The 10968-nt window shown below is 54.4% G+C and overlaps 1 protein-coding gene across 1 annotated transcript; it reads right to left on the bottom strand.

Moving 5' to 3' along the window:
* Positions 1-2574: 2574 nt before the first annotated feature.
* LOC138171337 (tubulin alpha-3 chain) lies at positions 2575-6990 on the bottom strand. The gene is made up of 5 exons (XM_069100781.1): positions 6761-6990; positions 6258-6480; positions 5854-6002; positions 4149-4829; positions 2575-2949 (listed from the first exon to the last, which is right to left on the bottom strand). Exons 1-5 carry the CDS (start codon positions 6761-6763, stop codon positions 2653-2655), a joined length of 1353 nt encoding a protein of 450 aa, XP_068956882.1. The 5' UTR covers positions 6764-6990; the 3' UTR covers positions 2575-2652.
* Positions 6991-10968: the final 3978 nt, after the last annotated feature.

Here is a 10968-nt window from a genome sequence, read left to right as displayed (position 1 = left end):
AGTGCCTAATGCGTACCAGGCATTCTTCACGCTGGAGGGCAGGTGCTGATTTTCCCCGTTTTACAGTTGAGGAAACTGAGGCAGAGAGGTGCTGTGACCTGCCCAGGGTCCCATTTATCAAGCAGGGTTTGTGCTGAACGCAGATGAAGGCGCGGGGCTTGCGCTAGGAGCCTAGCCTGGCAGGGGCGGCCAGCATACCGCAGGCAGGTGGGATGGGTCCTGAAGCAGGGCAGCAAGCTTCTTTAAGACTCCCGACTCCAGGCGCAGCCTGCGTGCACCCGGCTGCTGCTTGCCGGCCCTTCTGGCCAGCAGGGAGGGCTGGATGTGCAGTTAGCGGGCCTGGTTCTCAGTGAGGGGTCCTGCTTCACTGTGAGAGCGCCGATCCTGAGGCCCCTGGCCGGCCATGTCTGCATGCCGGCCCGCAGTGCTGAGTGAAGGCGCCTCCTTCCCGGCACCTTTCATCATGTATAACGCGGCCGGCTGTGGCCCCTCCCTCCTGGTCCCCATCTTCAAGGGGCCAGTAACGAGCACCTCGGGTCCTTGTCAGTCCTGCCTGACGTGTGACCCTGTTTGGGGTTTTCTTGGCAAAGTGGTTTGTTGCTTCGTTCTCCAGCTCATAGGCTGGAGAATAGAATGAAGCGCCTTGTGCAGATCACCCAGCTAGGAAGTGCCTCTGGGCTGGGGGCTCTCTCCAGCCAGAGGCCCCATGACAGCCTTAGTGAAGGCATTGATGGTGCCCCGGCCTCCCTGCACCTCTCAGCTATGCTTCTGCCTTCGTCAGCTCTTGCTTTCAATCTTAAAATGCCAGTCCAGTCACTCGATGCCTACTGTGGGGGTCCGCAGTGTGCCCAAGTCACTCCAGATGGCAGCACCCCAGTGAAGAGCCTGGGGAGCTGCTTCTGGGAGGATCATGACGTCATCAGTGCCTTGAAGGCAGACCGTGCAGACGCCCTCCTGCTGCTTCTGGTCAGTCAGCCTCGTGCTGAGCCATTCCTAGAGGCCTAACTGGAGGGACCTGTGGCTCCTTCCCTTGTGGCATCCCGTGAAGGGAGGGCCAAGGACCCAAGCATTGCTAGGCCTGCATCAGTGCAGGGAGACAGACTCTCCCGGCAGGGATGACACCTGTGGACATGAGCCAGGGCAGACAGAAGCTGTCCACGGCATGCCCTACAGACGTCAGGGAATCGTTGGTAGGTTTGTCCTGGCTGAACTGGAAGTGAAAATCCTTTATTTCAGTTAGGGCCACTGTGCAGTGCTGCAGTGTAGAGAACACTGGAGGTAGGTGGAGTAAGGAAGACCCGAGTTCAGGTATCACCTCAGACATTGCCTAGTCCCTTCACTGTTTGCCTCAGTTTCCTCATCTGTAAAAGGAGCTGGAGAGGGAAATCGCAAACCACTCCAGTTATCTCTGCCAAGAAAACACCAAATGGGGCCAGAGAGAGTTGACCACGACTGAAAAATCAACATTAGTTGTTTAAATAGTCACCGTCCCCTCACAGGCAGGGAGGGTGTGTGTGTGTCTACAAAGCTGGGGAAACCTTCAGCCAGTGGCAGAGTAGAAGCTCCCTGCAGGGGAGGCGGCCTGACACCCTCACACAAGCTCTGGGCACTCACAAGACAAAAACCAAAAGCTTCTGCCTGCCCTCAAGGAACTTACATTCTACTTACCCTGCACATCTCCATGGGGATCTTACCTTGGAGTTGGAAAACTTAAAAAAAAAAAAAAGTTAATTCCCTTCCTGGTTTCATTTGGAATCCTGTTTCACATTTAAAAGCATTCTGAAGGCTCTGTAGGCCTCATGGCTGCCAAAAGCTTCAGGAGACTTCCTTTCTCCACTGAATTGTTTAAATAATTTCATTCTTGGGAGTTTCTCTTTGAGGGTCAGAGTGCAGGAGCCCTACAGGGATCACAGCTGACAGGAGGGGAGACCACAGCCTAGAGAAGGGGACTTGCCCAAGGTACAGCAAGTAGCAAAGCCAGGATTTAACCTTGAGCTCTTCCCACCAGGTCGGTGCCACGGTGAAGTGGGTGGCCCAGGCCAGGTCCTGTGCCCTTACCCTGGGCTCACAAGGCCTCCTTTGCTCTCACTTCTGAGGTGGGGAGGCCACCTCAGAAGGTCTTTGTGACCAGGCCCCAGATTTAGAGCTGCAAGGAGCAGTAGAGGCCCCCTAGTTGAGTTCGCCCATCTGCTAAAAGTCAGTGTGTGCCCTCAGAAGGGTCACGCCCTCTGCTGGGTCTGCTCAGACTCCAATCCTGGGAGGGTGGGGGGTGGGCCAGCCTCAGCCCTGGGGGCTACAGGGGATTCAGTACGAGGAGCTGTCTTAGCCTCCTGTTTCCCTTTCTCTCCAGTGGCCTTAGGCAGGGGCAGAAAAGCACATCCAAAAGCTGGAGCAGACTGACCAGTGTGAAGCCCCTATCTTTACAAGGGAAGGTCATGGATGCGGTCACCAGGCCTTAGCAATCCCCCCCTGCCCCCCCCTGCCACCCAGCAGGGCGACTCCTCTCGTGAAGATGAGCACCTGTGGCCTTGGGATCCCAGTGAAGTGGTGCTGATGGACAGGAGCAAACCCTGCTTTAATACGGAAACCTTTATTCATAAACAAATTCTGTAAGCAGGTCTACTCCTGAGGGTGGGAAGTGAAGATCGCCCCCTAGTATTCTTCCCCTTCCTCGGCCTCTGCCTCCACAGAGTCGACGCCGACCTCTTCATAATCTTTCTCCAGAGCCGCCAGATCCTCCCGGGCCTCCGAGAACTCGCCTTCCTCCATGCCCTCCCCCACGTACCAGTGGACAAAGGCCCGCTTGGCATACATCAGGTCGAACTTGTGGTCCAGCCGTGCCCACGCTTCTGCGATCGCCGTGGTGTTGCTCAGCATGCACACAGCCCGCTGCACCTTGGCCAGATCCCCACCAGGCACCACGGTGGGGGGCTGGTAGTTGATGCCCACCTGTCAAGGAGAAGGAAAGCTAAGTGTAAAGTGCAGGCTGTGGCTCAGACAACTCCGACATGAGCACACTCCCCTCCCTAGTGCTCACTGTCACCCGTTCCATGACACCGAGGTGGAGTCATTTGCCTGGGGGGCAGGGCAGCCCCCAAACTGACACTGTACTGATACAGCTGCCTCTTGTGGAACTCAGATGCATCCCATTTTGACGAGAAGGTGCCAGAAAGACACGGTGCTTATTCCAAGTATCTGAAAGGTCATTGTACAGAAGGACTGGACCAACCTGGCTTGGCCCCAAAGAGGTTTCCAAAGTGGACCAGGCTGTTCCCCATCACTACAGATTTTATAAAGGGAGGAGGAGGAAGCAAGGACTAATCACTAAACACTGCTGTGTTCCTGCCTGTGGAGAGAGGCATCACCAAAAGCAGAGCTCATGTTTAGGCACAGGTAAGGATGGGGGACTGTCAGCCTCTCCATGACTGATTCTCAGAAGCCCCCCGAGAACAGAAAACCCTAAACCCCTGTTCTAGCTCAGGCCCAGAGCTCGCAAGAGTGCCTTGTTGAGCGGACGGTAAGCATTGTGTGAATCAGGTATGGGAAGTGGCCATGGCCCCGTGCTCTGGTCAGCCTCCCTGGTAGGACTGGGCCCAGTCAGCAAACAGCACAGCAGCCACAGCTCCAGAGGAGACAACTGGGGGAAGGTCCTGCAGGGCGACAGCCCCTGAGCCCAGGACTCACATCAGAGACACAAGCCCCTCAAGAGCCCCTGTACCTGTATTCTGCTGAAAAAATCACCTGAAAGAATCCTCTGCAGAAAGTGGATTTTCAAGAAGATACATTTGAGAATTTCTTCAGACAAACAATTCCCCTAGTATAGCATGAGCTGCAATTTTTAAGCATCCAATCCCCTGGGGTATCTGAATGCTGAAGCCTCAAATTGAGGTGCCATTTTTGGGGGCAGCAGCTCCGCCCCTGACTATTCCAAGGTGCTGTGGTTAGACCAGGTGACTGGAGATTCCTTTCTGATCTAACATGGTGCCATTGGGGGCACACGCTGACTTTTAGCAGATGGGCAAACTCAACTAGGGGGCTTCTACTGCTCCTTGCAGCTCTAAATCTGGGGTCTGGTCACAAACCACTGCTGCATTAGAGCCTCTGCGGCTTCATGCCCCTCACACATGACCCCAGGGAGCCCAGATTACCTTGAATCCAGTAGGGCACCAATCCACAAACTGAATCGTACGCTTTGTCTTGATGGTGGCGATTGCGGCGTTCACGTCTTTGGGGACCACGTCCCCTCGGTACAACATACAGCAGGCCATGTACTTGCCGTGGCGGGGGTCACACTTGACCATCTGGTTGGCGGGTTCGAAGCAGGCGTTGGTGATCTCTGCCACAGACAGCTGCTCGTGATACGCCTTCTCGGCCGATATGACGGGAGCGTAGGTTGCCAGGGGAAAGTGGATACGCGGATAGGGTACCAGGTTGGTCTGGAATTCCGTCAGGTCGACGTTCAGCGCCCCATCGAAGCGCAAGGAAGCCGTGATAGAGGAGACGATCTGCCCGATCAGACGATTCAGGTTGGTGTACGTGGGCCGCTCGATATCGAGGTTACGCCGACATATGTCATATATGGCTTCGTTGTCGACCATGAAGGCACAGTCGGAGTGTTCCAGGGTCGTGTGAGTGGTGAGGATGGAGTTGTAGGGCTCCACGACCGCTGTGGAAACCTGGGGTGCTGGGTAAATAGCAAATTCGAGCTTGGACTTCTTGCCGTAGTCAACGGAGAGCCTCTCCATGAGCAGGGAGGCAAAGCCGGAGCCGGTGCCTCCTCCAAAGCTATGGAAGATGAGGAAGCCCTGCAGCCCAGTGCACAGATCCGCCTGAGGGAGGAAGGGGGACAAACCCCGTCAGTCCCAGGGGCAGCGAGGGTGCCAGCAGGCTCCCAGAGCTCCCCACCCAGTGGCTAAAAGCTGGTCATTCCTCCAACCCCAGTACTCTGAGACCACCCCCTGTGGCACCAGATGCTCCTCTGTGATGGCAGAGAACAGTCTGTTTCCAGGGTGCTCTAAGTCTGACACTCTTCAGCTCTGTGCTCCATGTGCCGCCTGGATCATGGTCACCCAGCAAAGGCACAAGCACACAACCTGCCCCACTGCCCCCATCAGGGGATAGTCTTCACTCCCAAATTCTCTCCTCTCAAGAGCCTGGGATTGCACCAGCTGCTTGTGAGGAACGAGTCCTTGCTGCAGCCTTGATGATTATCAGTCTCGCTCACTTAGAACAGGCTGTCTGGAGCGCATCATCACACTAATTCTGCTGCTCCTTCTGCACCCAGAGATGGGTGTGCTGTGGCTCATCCTAGGCCTCCTGCCCTCCTGCCCGTGCCCACCCCTCTTGACCAGTTTCTCTGGCCTCTGTATGAGCTGCCCCCACTGGGAAGCCCTGCCCCATCAAGTCTCTGTTCCTGCAAGGCCCAGCTGGGATGAGCCTCCCTCATCTCTCCCCCTTCTCAGATTTGGTCCTGCTGCCTTCCCCCATGCAAAGGGTCTCTTTGAGGGTTGGGGACTTCTGGTTTTCCCCTTGTGTTCCCAGAGCCTAACAATGATTCAGAGGCAGCTGGATGGTGCACCAGATACAGCACCCACCCTGGAACCAGGAGGACCTGAATTCAAATGTGACCTCAGATACTTACTAGCTGTGTGACTCTAGGCAAATCACTTAAATCCCATTGCCTCCCCCAAAAAGGTGTGGATTCAGCTGAACAGCTGATTCACGGTGGGTCCAGAAGCTTTTTTTTTGGTGTCTGCCTCATTTCCCACAGGGCCCTCACAGGGTGGTTGGAATCCTGAACCAAGGATCTCCCACTGCGGTCATGTGCGGCCCTCCCCCCTCCTGCGGCCTCACCAGCTTGCGAATGCGGTCCAGGACTAGGTCCACGATCTCCTTGCCGATGGTGTAGTGGCCTCGAGCATAGTTGTTGGCTGCGTCCTCCTTCCCGGTTATCAGCTGCTCGGGATGGAAGAGCTGCCGGTAGGTGCCGGTGCGAACCTCGTCTGCAAGGGGGGGGGGCAGTGACTGGGCTGGGCTGAGCTCTGAGCCCTGGGCCCCTCCCCTGCCCGGGGCTGCCCCCCCCTTCCCCCCCCGGGCCCCCCCCCTCCCCGGCCGGGGGCTGTTCCACCCCCCCCCAGCCACTCCCGGGGGTCCCTCCCCCCGGCCTCTCCCCTCCCCGGGGGTCCCTTCCCCCCGGGGCCCCTCCCCCGACATCAGAGATGGGGGGGAGCGCGGGGCGGGGCCCACGCAGAACGCACCCACCACCGTGGGCTCCAGGTCCACGAACACGGCGCGCGGCACGTGCTTGCCCGCGCCCGTCTCGCTGAAGAACGTGTTGAACGAGTCATCGCCGCCGCCAATGGTCTTGTCGCTGGGCATCTGCCCATCGGGCTGGATGCCGTGCTCCAGGCAGTACAGCTCCCAGCATGCATTGCCGATCTGCACTCCCGCCTGCCCCACGTGGATGGAGATGCACTCGCGCTGGGTGGAGGGGGCGAGGAGCCTTTATTAAGCGCCTGCTGTGTGCCCAGGCCCGGAGGCGGCTCGAGGCCTGAGCCCACCGCCCCAGCCTGGACTGGCGAACTGATTCTGGGGAGGTGTGGGGGGGTGGGGCGCTGCCCAACGGGGCTCCCCTCCCTCACCCACGCCCGAGGCGGCTCCCCCAGGGCGGCTCCCCGGGGGCCCGGGGCAGGGTCGGGCAGAGGCCCCGAGGTGGGGAGGACGGGAGGAGGGAGGCGGGTTGGGCCCCGGCCGCCCTTACCATGATGAGACACCGACACCGACACCAACGCCGCCGCTCTCAACGACCAACGACCGACTGAGGGCTCACAGGGCTCTTGGGCGCACCTCCCACCGCGCACCGCCCTCTGATTGGCCGAGCCTCCCGAGAGCCGCCGCCCATTGGCTGAACCTGGCTGAGGTGCGTGCGCAGGCAGGGAGCCATGAGGCACGAGGCATGAAACGTGAGGCGCGAGGAGCAAGGACCGATGCTTCTGCGCCTGCGTCCACGCCCTTCCTAGGTTCGAAAGGGCTGGGTGGAAGTTGTGGTTGGGCATTGCGGGGTGGAAATGGACATTAGTGACTTCTGCGCCTGCGCAAGAGAGCAAGCCCTGAGTAGAAAGCCTGGCCCGGCCCCTCCCCCTTCCCCTCCCCCAAGAGCCTCGATTTTCCTCCTCTATAAAATGGGTACATGCTCCCCAGAGGAAAGCAGCGATGCCCAGCTTGGCTTTCCGCTGGGCCTGAGGGGCTGGGCTCTCTGTCCTGGGTGGGACCTCCTGGAGAAGATAGGACCCCACCACATTCCTTCCTCTTGGCCTCAGTTTCCCCCGCTGTAAAATGAGGGCCCTTCCAGCCCTGCTAGCCGGGGATCCCCGGAGCTGGGCGTGTGACTCCGGCCCTGGCCCCTCCCCTCTAATCTCAGGTCACGGGGGTGGGGGGGGCACAGGGCAGGGCTTGGTCAGCATTGATCAGATCCATTGATTATTGACCCCGCTTCAAAGGAGCCCCTCCCTGGGGTGGAGGGATGGCCACTCACTCCTGGGAGGTCGGGGGCAGTGTGCCCACAACAGGCAGAGGGTCCGGCTGGACCCCTGGATTCCGCCTGGAGCCTCCCATTATGGAAGGACCTTAGGAAGCTGGCCCGGGGGCTTCAACCTCCCACTGGGGCATTTGGGCATCATTGGCTGCCCCATTCCAGTCCACCGTTCTCCTCTTACAGATGGGTAAACTGAGGCCTGAGGAGGCCTCCCCAGGCGGGTGCCAGGCTAGTCTAAGGGGCGTGGCCGTGGAGGCTCCACAGGGGGGCTTTCAGGGGACAGAGCCCTGGTCTGTGCCACAGAGAGCCTTGGATTCAAATCCTGCCACGAATACTTGCTAGCTCTGTGACACTCAGCAAGTTGCCTCAGTTTCCTCATCTGTAAAATGGGGATCACGGGCGCTGACCTCACAGGCTTGAAGGGGAGGACCAGGGGGCCCCTTTGCAAACCTTTGAGCGCCCCGGAGATGCTGCCCTTAGTGGTCCGGCCCTCTCATTTCACCCAGAGAGCAAAGCGCCAGACTGCCCAGCCTGACCTCCATTTACAGAGGAAGAAACTGGCAGGGAAGAGGGTCTTAGAAGGAGGGCCAGTATTGGAACCTGAGACCCGAGTCTAAATCCCCAATTTCTCATCCCTTGCCTCTCCAAACCTCTGAGTGGAGGGGGCGAAGGGACAAAGTAGTCTGGTATCAGAAGAATTACAGCAGCAGGCCCTGACAGGCCCTGGGTGAGCATGGGGGCCAAGGACCAGTCAGGGTGGGCTCTGAACACTGCCCCAGAGGGAATGCCCTTTGTATCCTCAGGGTCTCAAATACAGTAGGTGCTTAATTAGTGCTTGTTGGCTTGACCTCCGCATTTTCCCCACCACAGACCTCAGCCAGAGTCACTGGTGACTACAGCTGTTATTTTCACTAATGTGACATTTTGTACATCAGGACCACCTACTCTTCTGGTCTCTTCAGGAGTGAAAAACCTTCGTTCTTGGGAAACTTGTCCTATTTCCACCCAAAAAGATGGACCAGGAAGAGGCCCAGACGACTATACAAGGCTGGCGAGCCACCAAGAGGCCTGGATGAGGCCTGATAAACATGTTGGCAAGTTGATCCACCAACTCCAAAGGCCATTCTCAGGCCTATCCCTGCACGGCTGGGATCCGATGGAGCTGGGTAAGAGTCAAATGCAGGGCCCACAATAGTGACAGCAGCTACTCCTGGGGCTACCAACCGACAGCCTGGAAATTTAAAAAGCCCCTACCTGAACTTCCAGGGACCAGGATGGCAGAGCGAACCCCGGCTGCTCCAATCCCCCTTCTGACCCTGAAAACACAGTAATTATTGCCCCAGAGCAAAATTTTAAGCAGTAAAGACTTGGGAACCCTAGAGAAAGGGCGTGGCTAAGGCCCTGCCTCAAAATGGGTAAAAAAACAGACAGAAAAGACAAAGACTCTAGAATCTTATTATTGTGAGCAGGAGGAACCAAATTCAGAAGAAGACAGTGTGGACTCCACACCCACAGCTGAAGCCTCAACAGTGAACTGGTCTCAAGCACAGAAAGCATTCTTAGATGAGCTCAAAAGGAACTTTGAAAACCAAATTACAGAGGTAGAAGATAAAATGAATAATTCTTTTAAAATCAAAATTGCAAAATTAGAAAAACATTACAATGAAGAAAACAGCTCCTTAAAAAGAAAAAAGTGTGAACTAAAAATGAAATCTAAACATATGGAAAAACTAACCAAGGAAAATAATTTGCTAAAAATTAGAATCAACCAAATTGAAGCTAATGACTCTATGAGGCACCAAGAATCAGTCAAACAAGAATGAAAATTAGAAAAAGAGGTAAAATATCTCAATGGAAAAATAACTGACCTGCAAAACAGATCCAGGAGAGATAATCTGAGAATTATTGGCCTACCAAAAAATCATGATGAAAAAATGAGCCTGGACAACATCTTCCAAGAGCTCATCAAGGAAAACTTCCCTGAGATCCTAGAACCAGAGGGTAAAATAGATATTGAGAGAATCCACCAGACACCTCCTGAAAGAGATGCCAAATTGAAAACTCGGCAAAATGTTGTAGCCAAATTCCAGAATTATCAGGTAAAGGAGAAAATACTACAAGCAACCAGAAAGAAACAATCCAAATATCACAGAACTACAGTGAGGATCGCACAGGATCTGGCAGCTTCTACATTGAAAGATAAGAGGGACTGGAATATGATATTCCACAAGGCAAAAGAGCTCTGGTTACAACCAAAGATCACCTATCCAGCAAAACTGAGCATAATCTTCCAGGCAAGGAGATGGTCATTCAATGATATAAGGGACTTTCAGACCTTCCTGATGAAAAAGCCAGAGCTCAATGGAAAATTCAACCTCCAATTACAAGACTCAGGAGAGACATAGAAAGGTAAATAGGGAAAACACACACACACACACACACAAACACATACACACAACTAGTTATTTAATAAAATAAAAGCAAACTGTTTACATCCCTATATGGGAAGCTGATATCTGTTAATACTGAGAATTCTATACCTATGGCAACATCTAAAAGGGATATAGATAAATAGAGGGTGTGGCTATAAATTACACAAAATGATGATAAAAAACCTTATTAAGGGCTGCAAAGGGACTGCAATGGAAGAAGAGAAAAGAATGAAGCGGAAAAGGGTAAGTTATGCCACACAAAGAGGCATAAAAACATTATAGTAGGGGGAAAGAAGGGAGGGAGATGAACATTATATGAGCTTCGCCCTCACTGGTTCTAGTGCAAGGAGGGTTAACAACCAGTTAAGTAGAAGACTCTATGGAGAATAGACATAAAACCCATCATAATAGAGGGAAAGAGGGGAGGGAGAGGAGCATTGCATGTGATCTATTTTCATCAATCTTGGTTCAAGGAAGAAATAACATACTACATTAAGTATAAAAATCCGTTGTATCCTACAGGCAGTAGGAGGGGGGAAGGGCTAGGAAAGGGGGGATGGTCAGAAGGGAGGGAAGAGGGAGTAAGGGGGAAGGGTAAGAAAAGGGAGGGGGGCTGATAAGGAGGCAATACTGAGGGAGGTGGTGGTCAAAAGGAAAACTCTTAAGGAGGGGAAGGGAAGAGGGGAAAAATAAAAGCATAAACAGGGAAGGGAATAGGATGGAGGGAAAGATACAGATAGTAATCATGACTATGAATGTGAATGGGATGAACTCTCCTATAAAATGGAGGTGGATACCAGACTGGATTAAAAATCTTAATCCTACAATATGCTGTTTACAAGAAACACATTTGAAACGGGGATACACAGGGTAAAGGTAAAAGGCTGTAGTGAAATATATCATGCCTCAGCTAAAGTAAAAAAAGCAGGGGTAGCAATCCTTATTTCAGACAAAGCAAAAGCAAAAATCGATCTAATTTAAAAGAGATAAGGAAGGAAACTA

This window comes from Petaurus breviceps, unplaced genomic scaffold (assembly GCF_028583685.1).
Source record: "Petaurus breviceps papuanus isolate PSGF00001 unplaced genomic scaffold, PetGlider_PUasm1.0 428, whole genome shotgun sequence".
Taxonomy (NCBI): domain Eukaryota; kingdom Metazoa; phylum Chordata; class Mammalia; order Diprotodontia; family Petauridae; genus Petaurus; species Petaurus breviceps.
Note: the sequence above shows the minus strand (reverse complement) of the source record. Positions and strands in the feature narration are given on the sequence as shown.

Excerpts from the sequence above, each read along its gene's own strand:
- LOC138171337 (XM_069100781.1), bottom strand. Across the intron at positions 6,003-6,257 it reads CCTGGAGCCCACGGTGGTGG|ACGAGGTTCGCACCGGCACC; the intron begins GTGCGTTCTGCG and ends CCCCCCTTGCAG. Across the intron at positions 4,830-5,853 it reads TGGACCGCATTCGCAAGCTG|GCGGATCTGTGCACTGGGCT; the intron begins GTGAGGCCGCAG and ends TTCCTCCCTCAG.